The sequence below is a fragment of the Perissodus microlepis genome, chromosome 22 (genome assembly GCF_051167445.1).
Source record: "Perissodus microlepis isolate ML-2025 ecotype Zambia chromosome 22, ASM5116744v1, whole genome shotgun sequence".
Lineage (NCBI taxonomy): Eukaryota > Metazoa > Chordata > Actinopteri > Cichliformes > Cichlidae > Perissodus > Perissodus microlepis.
Genome location: NC_140481.1, coordinates 16194985 through 16209851, shown reverse-complemented (window position 1 = coordinate 16209851; position 14867 = coordinate 16194985). Strand labels below are relative to the sequence as shown.

The 14867-nt window shown below is 42.7% G+C and overlaps 1 protein-coding gene across 2 annotated transcripts; it reads left to right on the top strand.

Annotated features, from left to right (window-relative positions):
• The first annotated feature begins 2551 nt into the window (after positions 1 to 2551).
• Positions 2552 to 11055, top strand: nkain1 (sodium/potassium transporting ATPase interacting 1). Of its 2 annotated transcripts, none has more exons than XM_084918716.1 (8): positions 2552 to 2760; positions 3087 to 3481; positions 4305 to 4442; positions 4550 to 4630; positions 5161 to 5358; positions 5558 to 5618; positions 8795 to 8876; positions 10541 to 11055. In XM_084918716.1, the coding sequence occupies exons 2-8, from the start codon at positions 3428 to 3430 to the stop codon at positions 10548 to 10550; spliced, it is 624 nt and encodes a 207-aa protein (XP_084774842.1). In that variant the 5' UTR covers positions 2552 to 2760; positions 3087 to 3427; the 3' UTR covers positions 10551 to 11055. The 2 variants fall into 2 exon arrangements, with proteins under 2 accessions (XP_084774842.1, XP_084774843.1); XM_084918717.1 differs by lacking the exon at positions 2552 to 2760 and adding an exon at positions 2779 to 2890.
• Positions 11056 to 14867: the final 3812 nt, after the last annotated feature.

Here is a 14867-nt window from a genome sequence, read left to right as displayed (position 1 = left end):
GATGAACATTCAAGGCCCTTCTTTGGATGTTGGCTGCCTTTTGTTCTGTTCTCTGTGAAGAAGATCCCACACTGCTTCAATAATGTTAGGATCTGGGCTCTGGGGAGACCAGTCCATGACTGATAGTGTCCCACTGTGTGACTCTTTCCAGATGGTAATTCATGATGGCCTCTTGACAGCCACGCTTCCACTGATACCATTTCTGTTGAGGCTTTTGTGAACAGTGGAGCTGAATGACCAAGTACATCTCTCAGGTCCTTGCTGGATTTTGTTTCCTATTTCTTAAGCACATGACCTTTAGACCTCTGTTCATCTTCTGGGACGGCCCTATGGCAGAGAAGACGATTTCCCTCCGAGGAGCTGCTGGTGAAGATCATGAGTCCTGCTTGATCCCTGCGATGAACTTCAGTCTTCCCGATGTTTCTGAAATGATTGGTTTCAAATGGTTACAGTGTGCATGAATGTTTCATTTTTGTTTTATGTAATTAACACTGTTATATCACATAAAACAAAAATATGTGTAGCAACCTTTCTTGATTTTTTGAGTTAAACATGCCCAAAATTTGAAATAGTGATGTCATCTTATGTAAAAAAAAAAAAAAAAAAAATCTCTGTGACGCAAAACTCAAACTTCAGGCTGCTCTAAACACTCTGTGTCCGGCACTTTTTTCTACTCTTGGATCTCTATGACATCAACGAAAGATGACACCCTTATATGGTCATCACAGACACAGCAACCCCACCCAACTGCTGCTAAAACCTTCTGCTTGAAGGAGGCAGCCAATCAGAAGTAAGTTGTCTCAAAGAGAGAGATTTTCTTGAAAAGCTTATTTCACAGAGTGGATGAAGTGAGGGGCTGCCCTAAGGCCCAACAGAAGTACGTGCTTCGTTCCTGATTTCTTAGGTTTTAGCTTACGTGTTTTAGATCATCAAGCCAATTTAACATTTGACAAACATAACCTGACTGAATAAAAAAATGCAGTTTAAAAAAAAACGATTAAATTTATTAATGGAAAAAAGAATTATCCAGATCTACCAGGCTCTATGTGAAAAACTAATTGCTCCCTAAACCTAATAACTGGTTGTGCCACCCTTGGCAGTAAGAACTGCAATCAACCGTGTGTGATAACTAGCAATGAGTCTGTCACATTGCTGTGGAGGAATTTTGGCCCACTCTTCTTTGCAGATTTGCTTTAATTCAGTCACACTGGAGGATTTTTGAACATGAAAAGCCTGTTTAAGATCATGCCAAAGCATTTCAATCTGATTTAAGTCCAGACTTTGACTCAGTCACTCCAAAACCTGAAGCACCAGACTGCTGTGTAAGTTTTACACCAGATGTAACAGGACTCACACCTTCCAAAAAGTTCAACTTTTGCCTTCAGAATATTTTCCCACAAGTCCTGGTGATCATCACGATGTTTTTGGCAGATGTGAGACAAGCTGTCATGTTCTTTGTGGTTAGCAGCGGCTTTCTTCTTACTCTCCCATGGATACCATTTTTGCCCAGTCTTGTTGAATCACAAACTCTGACCTTAAGTGACACAGCTGAGGCCTGCAGTTCAAATTTTATTCTGGGTTCTTTTGTAACCTCCTGGATGAGTTGTTGATGTGCTCTTGGAGTAACTTTGGCAGGTGGACCACTCCTGGGAAGAGTCTGCAATGTTCCAGGTTCTCTCCATTTGTGGATAATGGCTCTTACTGTGGTTCACTGGAGTCCCAAAGTCTCAGAAATGGCTTTATAACCCTTTCAGGACTGATAGATGTCAGTTTGTTTCTCAGCTGTTCTTGAGTTCCTTTAGATCATGGCATGTTGTGTTGTTGTTGTTTTTTTTAGTTTTTTTTTTTTTTTTTTTTAGATCTTTTAGTCTACTTCACTTTGTCCAATAGGTTCTGTTTAAGTGAGTCCTTGATTCGTCAGGTCTGGCAGTAATCAGGTCTGGGTGCGGTTAGTGGAACTGAACTGAACCACTTAAAAAGTGGTTAAGACTTAAGAAACCAGGACAGGGGCAAATACTTTTGTACCGCACTGTAGATGAGGATTATATTTGACTGCATATCTACTTCAGTAGAGCCCAAAGGAGTCTGTGCTTTAATTTATCAAAACAGGACAACTCAGAATTCTTTATTTGCAAAGATTTGACACAAAAACATGGTGAATTACAAGTCCAAATAAAACATTTGTCTTGCTCATTGATTCCTGCGTGGCCCTTTGCAATAGCCGCCTCATCATCTGCCTCCTTCTCTGATATAGCTTGTGTGCAGCTCACTGTATTGTGCTGTCGCGCTGCTCGTGGTAAGTAGCTGAGATTAAACAAGGCTGTTAATTGTGTTTATTTCCGCTCCGAATAACCACAAGCTGAGGAAAGGGGCAGCACCTCCGGGGGCCAGCCTCCCCTCTCTCCCTCTCCTCGGTCTGGATGGTGGTGCTGGAGGGAGTAGGCGATTTTATTCCTCCTCCTCCACAAGTCTGAACCCCCTCACCCACCGCGGGCCCCCATTTCTTTTGTGATCCTTTCAAAAGCCTCGCGGGGCTGCTCGCTCGCGCTCACTCGCTGACTCCCTCGCGCACGCGGATCCGCAGAATCCATGCAGCTCCTCCTCGAGGGGTCGCGGTGACTGAGAGCCTCCACCCCCTCTATCTCTCTCTCTTTCTCCCTCTCTCATTCTCCCTCTCTCTTTCTCCCCCCGGCTCCTCCTGCCCCGGCACCGATTGTTGACAAAAGGCGCTGCGAGACGGAGCAAAGGAGCCCGGTATCGGTAAGAAAAACCGCCCGCTAACTTGACTTCTTCCCCCGCGAGCAGCTCGAGGAGAAGACGATCCAGACGACGGAGGTTGGGAGAGGAGGAGGTGGGGAGGGGGGCGATACTCTTCCGCTCCTAGAAAACCGTGAGTCACAACGGGCTGCTTTGTGTCCGTAGTGTATGTAGCCAAACGTTAGCTGTAGTACCACAACTGCGGGGTCGGTCTCCTCCTCCTCACCGCCACCACCCCCGTGTGATCCGGTATCATATGATGCTCATTTCTGCCTGTAGCCCGGAGCGGATTATGACAGCTTTCCGTCTCTCTTTGTGTCTTTGTGTAGCCCCTCTTCGGAAGGTGTGGCCGAGGTGATTCTGTGGTGGTCAGACCGCAGCAGGCGTGAACTGGACCCTCTTCACCTCCTCCTCACCTCTCTCCTTCCTGAAACCCACCCGCGACTGTTATTTACAAAAAACAAAAACAAAAAAAGCAGAGGCCAAGATGGGTCATCCACTGTGAGTGGAAGAACCGGACCAGCGCTGCTGGAGGAGGCGGCGGCCTTGGGCACGTCTATTCAGCCGGGAATGTTGTGAGCTGAGGCGACCAGGCAGTCTGGATCTGACCGGGGACCCATCTTTCCCCCGGAGCCTCCGCGGCTCCAAGCCGCGTCCTGAGCCCTCCAAAATGGGGAAGTGCGACGGGAGATGCACGCTGCTGGTGATATGTTCACTGCAGCTGGTAAGTGTGTGTGTGTGTGTGTGTTTCTACTCACTCACCATGAAGATATAATTAGAGCAGCGTGCTACAGACCCGCACATTGTAATCAGACATGTTTGTCTGGCCTCTCCATGCAGTCACACAGGGAAAAAGCTTTGAGCTGCAGCTGCTGGGGTGCCATGCCACATTACAGGCTAGGGTGTGTGTATAAAGCAGAAGGGTACAGGGTAGGGGGGTCTTTAGTGTCAGGGTCGTCTATATTTATAAAGAGAGGCTTGATAGCTCCATATAGAAAAAAAAATCATCTGAATGTAAAGAACAAAAATGCTCTTCTCACCACCTGGTCTCTACTGTAGAGTGAAAGTTGGATGTTTGTTTTCCTCTGAAATAGCTCAGGACTGACACTCTCAAGGGTGATGACTGTGTTATAAGAGTGACTGTAACATCTCCCTGCAGTGAGTGTGATGCAGGCGTGGACAGCAGCAGTGTGAGGAGCGGTTATTGAGGCTATTGTTTGCCCGGCTGATGCGTTGTTGTGCGGCACAGGGATTTGGCCCATAGATTCTCATTAGTTTGGCGGAGCTTTTTGGGGGTGCTCCTCTTTTTTTTTTCTTTTTTTTTTTTTTACAGTCACTGGACTGGCTGGTGCTCCAGGCAGTTACCATGGAAACAACTGCGGCAGACCTGTGTATGTGTCTCCCTGTCACTGTATGTGTGTGTGTAGCCTTCACTAGTGTGTGTGTGTTGTGTTTTTCTGTCCTTTATATTTGCATGTGTGCTTGTTTCTTTCCTAATATGCATATATACGTGTGTGTGTCTGTGTGTGTGACCCACCCCTTCCCAGGTGGCAGCCCTTCAGAGGCAGGTGTTTGATTTCCTGGGCTACCAGTGGGCTCCCATTCTGGCCAACTTCCTGCACATTATGGCCGTCATCCTGGGCATGTTTGGCACTGTGCAGTTTCGCTTCAGATACCTCATCTTTGTGAGTAGTGTATATCCATCATCTTGCACCGGAGTACCAGTTCCTGCACTAACTGTGTGTGTAGCTTACTGTCCCCAAACACCGATCCCTGTGTCTCTGTTTGGCAGTATGCAGTATGGCTGGTCGTCTGGGTGGGATGGAACTCCTTCATTATTTGTTTCTACCTGGAGGTTGGAAACCTCTCTCAGGTAAGTTGTGTGCGACCCCTGTTCTGACTTGTATGGTTTTGTTGTTATATTTAAGTACATTTTTATAGATCATTTTACTTTGCATCAACTACCAAATATTAGCAGTTCTCTGGCTCTATGTCGCTATTTTCAGAAGTATTTTTTAGACGTAACGATTAAGGCAGACCTACTGCTCTTCTTTTTCGATCCTAGTAAATTAGCCTTGAGTGATTTAAAGTTTAAAATAATCCGTATTGATACGGGGCCTCAGTTCAGCCACTGTGTTCATTCACTTGCTCCTCTGCTTTTAAGACAACTTTTTTTCTGATTGTCTTCCCTTTTTGCAAAACCAAGCAAAGAATCTCAAGTTTGATCTGTATTACTTCTACATAGACTGACCTCATTAATAACCGGTTATGTTTAACATAACAGTGTAGATATGGCAGAAGACAGAAGAAAAGCATCACCGTATTAATAACAATTAAAAGAAGCTTTAAGATGCAGTAAGAGAATGACAATTAGCTCTGTGTCTACTGTATGCGTGTGTTTAGGATAGAGACTTTCTCATGACGTTCAACACATCCCTCCATCGTTCGTGGTGGATGGAGCACGGTCCTGGTTGCCTGGTAACACCAGTATTAGACTCCCGCATGGCCCCCGATGACCACCATGTCATCACTGTGTCCGGGTGTCTGCTCGACTACCAGTACATCGAGGTGTTGAGCTCAGCCATTCAGATCCTCTTGGCTGTACGTATCAAACACACACTCACACTTACACACACACACACACACACGTTCTTGTACATTCATTTTTTTGGTTTTGTATCACTTTGCTGACCCTCAATATCGTGCTAAAACATTTTCCGAGAAATATTGGACAAGTCAGCAGTGACTCAGCTAACAGAACAACCCTTGTATTTATTTCTGATCATCTCCTCTCCAACAGCTCTTTGGCTTTGTATACGCCTGCTACGTAAGCAAAGTCTTCCAGGATGACGAGGACAGCTGTGAGTATCTTTCTCTTCTCACTAAAAGCTCTTCCAGCACCTTGTTCAGTTGATTAGGTGTGCTTGTCGTACTATTTTCGAGGTCTCTTATGTGAGAGATCCATGACTCTGAGTGCGAGTGCTGTCGTCTCATTGGTTTCTCCTGTGTGAGTCATGCTTAGCGATATCACTGCAGAGGATTCCCTCTGGGTGATCTGAGCCCTCCATCTGTGGGGAGTATTAGGATGCATTCCCACCATGAGAGTGTCCGTCTGTCGGCGTGAGTGTGCCATCTGCGTGTCTGACTGATTGTTCCCGTGATGTGCCTCTTGTGAGTGTTTTACGCTCACTCAATGGAAGAAATGAAGTCCCATATCAATGTTATAAGTTTGATTTCCTGTAAGAGGAAGTGGGCGAGTGCTGTGTCTCTAACATCTTAATAGCATGCTGTGTTGCAATTATATGCCTGTCATAGCATAGTGTCAGTGATGTTCTAACAGTAACACGCAACATCTACACGATTTGTTTAAAATCCATAAAACCAAAATCAAGTTTCTCAGCTATGTATTATTTTAAAACAAGGCACCACTCACACTCATAAAATAGATGGACTATAGACTGTATATAAAAGATGGATATAGCAAGTGTTTGACATCAGCCGGTCTAAATTTTAGCTTTAGATCCATCGCCATGTTGTTTTTCTGTTTTTATAATATAGAGACTAAATCAGATTTTGTAATAGATTTGTTTATTTTTTGCAAAAATTCGGCTTTTTAATATAGAGATTGACAGACCACGTGACTTTCGCACATTGCTTTGTGGGTACCCGTGGCAACAAAATCAAAACACTGCATCAAGCGCTAGTATTTCCAGCACCGGTAATCATCAATTCTGCGGTTTTAATCCCTACTTGCATTTTATTTGCCCCAAAAACAGTTATGTACAAAACGTCCGTACAAAGACAGACATGACGAAAAGGCAAAAAAAAAAAAAGGACGAGGAAAAAATCAAAGGAGTGAAAGTGTCAAACCCTACGAGCATACAGAGTGGAGTAAGGACGTTAGCGTGCTGCCCAACTTTCATCACGGACATATTTATTATTATATGGTCCTAAGTGTGAGTGCATACACTCACAAGATGTTTATTAACTTCAGATCCCTGCAACAAGCCCAGGTCCAGTTTACTTTGGTGATTTGGACTATTCCATTTCACAGCTGTTGTTAAATTCTTTTCCTTTATCTCCTTTACAGGCAAACACAATCTATTTGCCGTTTCAGGTTGTAGTGTTACACAACATTTTCAGATCTAATAGACATAAAATGAGTGTTTCGTAATTCATTCAATTTATTGTCTTTATTTATAACTGGCATTATTGTTTCATTCTATTATAGAATTTTACAAGAAAGAGGCAAAATTGTATTCCATTATGCTTTATTAGCTGCGTTGGTAAAAAACAAATCAACAATGCAAAAAAAAAAAACATTGCAAAACAACATACTGGAAAACAGTTATTCATCACTTGATTGCTTCAATACAACACTTGGGCACATATATGCGGGACGTTTCGTGGGTGTTTTGATATCACTCTCTCTCTTAACCGATCAAATCTCGCTGTGGTAGCAGCTTTAAACTCAGTATGACCCAGGCTGATAGAAGGTGCACAGTCTGGATCGCATTCCAGCATTTTGTAGGCTGGTTTTCCTACAAAACACAACAAACATTAGCCCGCAAAGCCACAGTGAACAAAGCAGCATAGCGCAACGAATTCAATTCAAATCAATATAAGACTTATAAGTTATATTTGGTCTTCGAATGGCTGCAATCCAGGCCATCCGTCAGCTTTTGTTTCATTGGAAACACGGCGTGAACAATTTCTCTTCCACGACGTAATCCGATAAAAAACAATCTCTTTACCCGTCGGCTTCCCGTGGCTGTCATGCGACCGGCTATTGCAGTTAATAATACAACAGCTTCTTGCCATTTTTTGTGTTTCTTTTTATCGCTGTGTGACTGTTTTCATGTGGAAGCCTGCGTGCGCTAGTACCGCTTGCCACGCGTTCCCAGAATCCTTTGCGGTTTTACCCCGGAATGATGTCACAGTTTCAATCTCTATTGGAGTCTGTGGGGACACACTGACTTTTGAAGTGAGCCTCAAGTGGCCACTCAAGGAACTGCAGTCTCGTGCATTTTTATTGTTTTTGGGGTTTTTTGCCTTTTGAAAAAAAGATTTGAGTGATATATTCAAGACAAATGTGTTACTTTACCTAATATAATGGTGACACATTTCTTGTTTTAAATCAGCTGATATACTCACCACATATTAATATATCTGTTATACACTAATGTCACACAAATCATCTAGAAACTATCAGTCACGTGGGGAAAACATGTAAAAGTGTGCATTCTGTCACTGGTTGGTTGCTAGAGTTAGCTGAAGCAATTTGCCTGCAAATACTCGCCATTTACTCTTCGAGTGTAGTTAAAGTTGAATAAAGCATTACGCAAACTGAAAAGTAGGCATCTTCCAGGAAAATTACAGGAAACTGCTGCAATCTGCTAGCAACCAAAGCAACCACAAGGTTTTTTTACTTAGTGACAGCCAGCAGCCTCCAGCAATCAGTCGGCAACCAGTCTGGGAATACACATTTTCCCTAGCATGTGGCAGTTAATTAATCTGTCTTACACTTCATGTTATTGAAAGCTCTATAAGTGTGTACACATCAATAAATAACTAAATGCCTTTTTTTAAACCACGTTTGTGCTTCATTGTAAAAAGAAAGCATTAGAACATTCTTACTTTAAAATGATGGAGCTGTTCAGTTCTAGCTGTAGAGAAAACAGATCCAGAACTTGATGTTTGTTTTGTTTTGTTTTTTTATAGCCCCACTGATGCAGCTAATCAATCTTACTTCACTCTACACCACATGACTCTGTTCCTTTAATCAACTGAGAAAGATTAGAACTATGTATCAGTGACTCAAAGGCAGTAGGGAGGTTGATGTATTGGTATTGTATCTCTGCTCATTCTGATGTCACAGTTTGCAGTCTATAAAAGCAAACGCATAAGATGATACAATCTGATGGTGTGAGAGAGTTATCTTGAAATACAACACCTGGTATATAACCCTCCCCCCACACACACACAGTTTAAGGGAAAGTGGAATGATGTCATTCTTGTTCTTTCTCCCCTCATGAAGTTGATTTCATTGGTGGGTTCGATTCTTATGGCTACCAGCCTCCTCAGAAGTCCTCTCATCTGCAGCTGCAGCCTCTTTACACGTGAGTTACAGCCATCTTCTTCAAATGTCTCCTATGTTATAATATCTTTGTTTTTGTTGCTTTCATTGTTAATCTTTCAAGCGCTATTCCAGCAGTGTAGCACTGCTATTGTGTAATGGTGTTGGATAAATGTAGTGCAGTCAAGCTGAGTGAGGATCTGTTTTTAGTCCTTAATTTCTATGGAGTTAAGTTAGTCTCAAAGGGATGATAAAATGTGTACAACGTTTTTGTGAGTACTTTTGGGTACTCACAAAATGCATGTTCCAATCCACACACAAATACAAAGCAATTTGAACAAATATAAAACTCCTTTACAAATGCATATATATCCAGACCTGTAGCCTTGAAATTTTTTTTAGTTTTTCTTAGAATCCAAGGGAAGGCCAGGGCCCTGGACTACGAAGCAAGTTCAGTGTACCCAGGGTATCTCTCTGCAATCATATGGGATCATATGAGTTTTCTTTCACAGAAAATGATCCCTGCGAGTGTCACCTACTCCAGAGATATTAAATGGTGATTAAAATCTATATTTAAAATATAATATAAGAATCTATATTTATTGCTAATGCAAAGACTTTAGACACTATTAAAAAAACTTTCGATCCTCATGCCGTCCACGCACAGAGGTCCATGGGACCTTCTGGGAATGATGATATAATTTGCTGGAGAACTGATTGGTCAGTAGGTGGTGATTTCATACCCTCTGATCTCTAATCTAGAACTTAACCTGCTCTGGAGCGCCGCTAAGAAGAGAAACATCTTCGTGGTACTGAAAACCCAGGTTTAACCCTCAAGCTACCTGGATGAGACAAAATCCTTCTTCAGTTACAGGCCTCCGGTGTCCAATTTTTCACTAGCACTTGAACGCAGCTTGAGAAACCGTTCAAAGCTGCAAATGTGAAAAATGCTCCAAAAAAACAAGTGCACACATCACGAGATCTCTCCGTATCAGGCAAAGCTCTTAAGTGAGCTAAAAGAAGGTTTTCATTGTCGCCTAATGAGGGAAAGATCCCCGGTTTGATCCCGGGAGGATACTGTCCCTTTGGGGTTGTGTCAAGAAGGGCTTCTTTGGGCTACTCGCCTAGGCTGGTAGAGATTTACACCGGATGACCTTCCTGATACAAACCCAAAGGGGATTTGTGTCTCCATCTGGAATCGAACCAGTGACCTTTCGCTTGCCAAGTGAATGTGTTAATCTGGTGCAAAAAAAAATTAAAAAATCTGCCAAATCAAACATGCAGAGCTGCTCACTGTGGCGACCCCTTGTGAATAAGGGAGCAGCTGAAAGTAGCAGCTTTTTGAAAGTAAAAATGATCAGATTTGTGTCCTTGAACGTAAACATTTGTGCAGGAATGATCAGTATTTTTTTTATCCTTGTACATGCTTGTAAGTATTAGTTTGTAATCCTTTTGAGGCTAATTTAACTCCATACGTTTGTATCAATCTCAAAAAATGTTAGACATTTCATAACCATAACAGTTTTTGCGTTAAAGCATGAAAACCTGCCTTTGAAAATTACAGGACTGTTTTTTTGGCAGAGCAGTTTAATGACACGAAATTCAACTTCATGAGTAAAATCAGTGAAGTGCCTTTTTTCATGCAGTTATGTCAAAGTGCAGCATATTGTAACTTTAAGTTATGTCATCCTCTCTGCACCCCTGCAGGGCTGGTTAATTGTTGGTAGCACCCCCTTCAGGCCAAACCCTGATGGTGTCACTGTGGATGGACTCACTCTGTCACAGTTTACCTGAGAAATGGACTTAACCCCACCCAGACGGAGAGGCGTGTGTGTGTGTGTGTGTCTGTGTGTGTGTGTGTCTGAGAAAGTGAAATATGGCCCTGAAAAGAATGTACAGAGCTCAGGGAAGAACCAGCATGCCGGGCGGCGTGACGAGAGGAAGGCGACGCGGGAGGAAGGCGAGGGGAGAAGAGATTCATAGAACAAGAGCTGGCCTCACCGAGGGGACAGTTCACTAAACTGCCAGCTCTCAACACTCCCACTGCTGTGTGTCTGTGTGTGTTTGTGCGTGTGTGTGTGTGCGATTGTGTAATTCCACAGGACTAGCTGGTGCTTTGCAGTTGCACCCTGGACTCTTACCACTTGGTGCCCCTGTGATTTTTTTTTTGTTTTTGTTTTTGTTTTGTTTTGTTTTGTTTTGTTTTGTTTTGTTTTGTTTTGTTTTGTTTTGTTTTGTTTTGTTTTGTTTTGTTTGGGGGGTGGGTGGGGTTGGGCTCGTCGATGTGGGTGGGTGGGTTGGGGGGGGGGTCACCTAATAAAAAAAGAGGCAAGGCTCGTACCTGTTGTTGTTTTTAGAACGTGGTGATGTGTAGAGCAGTCGATTACGATTCCCGCTCCCAAAGCCATCTCCCCCTTCCTCCTTCCCTGCTTTCACCTTCCAGCTGAAGCCACTGCTGAGGTCCCAGGACGCACAGAAAAGCGTGAATTCCTTAAAAGATAAGGCAGGTGACATTTCACTTGTTTATTACGGTAAATACAAGGCAAAACATGAAAAGACCAATAAACATCCATCTTTCAGTAGCTTCCCTGTAGCGCCCAGCACTGATTTGTTTTACTGTACTTTCCTACAACAGCTGCACGCTGTAGTTTCTTTAGCAATAAAGAGCATGTTTGTGGAAACTATTTTTATGTCCAGGTAGTATTTACAGTGAGGGAGAGGTGCGTGTTTAAAATAAACTACAGTGCCCAGCTTTGTTGTGACAAAGGGGTGCAAATCGGTGCAACGGCGTGGCTGACTGATGGGGTTTTCAATAGTTTTGTACAAGAGCGCTTTCACAACATGGAAAATATTTATCAAAAGGCTGATTTCGTTGCTGTTTTTGTTTTACCATGGAATATCACCAGCCTTGTCTTTTTTAAATTATAGGTTTGGCTTGCTTCTGAAATCAAGTAAAAGTGATTGTCAGGAAAATCTATTCAACATATTGTAACATGTGACACTGTTGATCAGCAGATGGCTTTGGGATCAGGCATTAGTGTGTCTATGGGGTGGTAACGGGGGGGGGGCACTGTGCATGTAAATAACCAGCCAATGATTGTTATTGTTGGTTCCATTTAGGGAAAGAAAAAAACAAACAAAAAGGGGTGGGTGCAGGTGGGTGGGACTCGGTGGGAGGAGAGGGTTACACGTCCAGACTTGTTTTCTTAGTACCCGTTTCCCTCGTCCTCTCGTTTTGCTTACATCCTCACGCTGCCTTCTTTTAAGCCCATCTGCAGCTAATATTCCCCACCGTCCACTCCTGCAGCTCATTCGCTGATTTCCAGAGCATGGCGACTGAGGAGGATAATGTACCATACACAGTGATGAGTAGTTTTTGTAGATGTAACTGGAGAAAGGAAAAGGGAAGGAGGGAGACAGGTATGAGGTGAAAACCTTCTCGGGTGTTAAGGAGAAGTTTGAAATAATAAAACTACACTTTCTACATGAAATGTGGCTCTTGTTGTCTCTGCGTGTGTGTTTGTGTGTGTGTGTGTGCAGACTCATTTGTCTCACCCAGGAGGGTTTAATAAATTGAGTGCTTTCCATCCTTTGATTACATTGTAATAATATTGGGATTATAAGGCGCTGAATTGTTTGGAGGATTAGTTAGGAGCGTTATCCAAATGATGCACCCAGCTGGGCTGATGTTCTGCAGCGAGGATTTGACTGTCAAAACATTGTCTCAAAACAAGAGTGTGACATTATAATAGTAACGGTACATGTGAGTTGACTTATTTTATGCCTCCGCTGCTGAACTGGGATCCATTAATGAAGCTTATGTGTAAATTTCAAAATAAAATCACTTTAATTTCATTTTTTTTAAAACATGAACTCTAAACAGTTAAATTTGAAAATACAGTCACCGTAAATTTTCATTACTTATATATTTTTTAAACCTCTAAAAATGTGTATTACTCACCTTTAATGTATTAGAATTTTTTACTTCATACTTTATTAGGTACACCTGTTCAAAAGTTTGTTATCTAGTCACATGTCTGGACAACAGAAGACTAGTCTAGTCACCCAATCACATGGCAGCAACCCAGTGAATTTAAGCATGTAGATAGAGTAAAGATTAAGTGGTGATATTTAAACGAATGGGGAAGAAAGATAACTTTAGTGACTTTGAATGAGGCATGGTTGTTGAAGTATTTCAGAAACTGTTGATCCACTCCGCCGCCACCTCCACGGTTTACAGAGAATGGTCTGGAAAAGAGTAAATCCACAGTGAGCTGCAGTTCTCTGGGTGAAAATGCCCTGTTGATGTCAACTGTCAGAGGAGAATGGCCAGAGTGCTACAGAAACTCAAATAAACAGTCGTTACAACAGGTATGCAGAAGAGCATCTCTGAAGCAGATGGGCTACAGAAGCAGAAGACCACGCCAGGTCCTGTAAGCTAAGAACAGGAAACTGAGTGTGCAATTTGCATGAGTTCACCAGAACTGGACAACAGAAGACTGGAAAAATATGGTCTGGTCTGATGAGTCCATTTCTGCTGCAGCATTTGAATGGTAGGGGTAGGATTTGGTGTAAGCAACATGAAAGCATGGACCCATCCGTGTGTTGACAGTTCAGGCTGTTGGGGTGTGGGGAAGATTTTTTGGCACACTTTGAGCCCCATAATACCGACTTTGTTCAAATGCCAGAGCCTATCTGAGTATTGTCGCTGATCTTTATAATAACAGTGTATCCATCTTCTGATGGCATGTCCAAAACTCAAATCATTTCAAACTTTTTTTGATCAAGACAATAAGTTAATTGTACTCAAATGACCTCCAGTGTCACCAGATCTCAATCCAAAAGAGAACCTTTGGGATGTGGTAGAACAGGAGATTCCCAGTACACAATGCTGTCATGTCAATATGGAGCAAAATTTCTGAGGAACGTTTCCAGCAGCTGGTTGAATGTATACCAAGAAAAATTTAGAAAGCTCTGTTGGCATAAAAGGGGGTTCAACCTTGTGGTGGCTAAGTGTATCTAATAAAATGGCTGTTTAGTGTATTTCAAGTAATTAAGTTGAATTTCAAAATAAAATAACAGCAATTTCATAGAAATGTTAGCAGCTGTGTCTGTAAGTGTGTATTACTATATTGCAATTTAACTATCATGATTACTTTTTAGTATATTAAAAAAAGAAGATAATACAGAACAACTTGACCATGTTCCTGAGTGGAACTCATATGATAGAGACTTAGAGGTATTATTTTAAACATTGTAAATGACAGAGAGGGGGGTAATCTTATTTTAACTTTGTGCGTCTAAAAATAACACGTGGCGCTAATTATATACTTATGGCTATTTAATCCGGGATTACTGGGCCGGAGGAGTCCTACAAATGCCCCATATGATCCCCAATACATTTTCTATAAGGGTAGCCATTATCTACTGTACCCATGACGTCATCCGCGCGCGGGTGCGTGCGGACGGCGTTCTCTCCGGTCTGCAGTCACGGTGTCGCCACTGGCACATTTCCAAAGGTCCACTGGGTTATTTTTGTAATGTGGGCCGCTCACTGCCCCCTTTTCACGCCGTCTGCCAACATTCCGGAGGTGTAACGGAGCGTCCGGGAGCCACGCACTGGCTGGCCTTGTGGCGCGCCCCGTTACCGTGGAGACCCCGGCGCATTGTATAGCCCACAGTAAAGGAAGGCTGTAGCAGCGGAAGATAGCACCATAAATATATATTGAAAAATGTTTACATCTTTTTTAAATGTAAACACACATATAAAGTTTTTATTGTAACATTGCAATATAATTTAATTAAATTTAATTAGTGACGTATTCTATTTGAGATACAAGAGGAACAGAGAAGCTGCCGTCTGTTAAAGCATTTACTTTTTTCGCCTTTAGCTAACAGACAGGTGAATGAGGTGCAGGTAAAACAATAATAAACACGCCCCGCAGTGCAAGCAGACTACAAACATGCATAACAAAGGGACCGGTCCGGTGTGACCCTCCTTCCCTCCCCTCCCGGTTGGCGCAGTGAACCGTAC

What these genes read in the sequence shown, in the direction of transcription:
- nkain1 (XM_084918716.1), top strand. Translation starts at nt 3,428, where the DNA reads ATGGGGAAGTGCGACGGGAGATGCACGCTGCTGGTGATATGTTCACTG. An exon ending in TGATATGTTCACTGCAGCTG is followed by an intron (nt 3,482 to 4,304) that starts GTAAGTGTGTGT and finishes ACCCCTTCCCAG; the next exon opens with GTGGCAGCCCTTCAGAGGCA. An exon ending in CCAGGATGACGAGGACAGCT is followed by an intron (nt 5,619 to 8,794) that starts GTGAGTATCTTT and finishes CCCCTCATGAAG; the next exon opens with TTGATTTCATTGGTGGGTTC.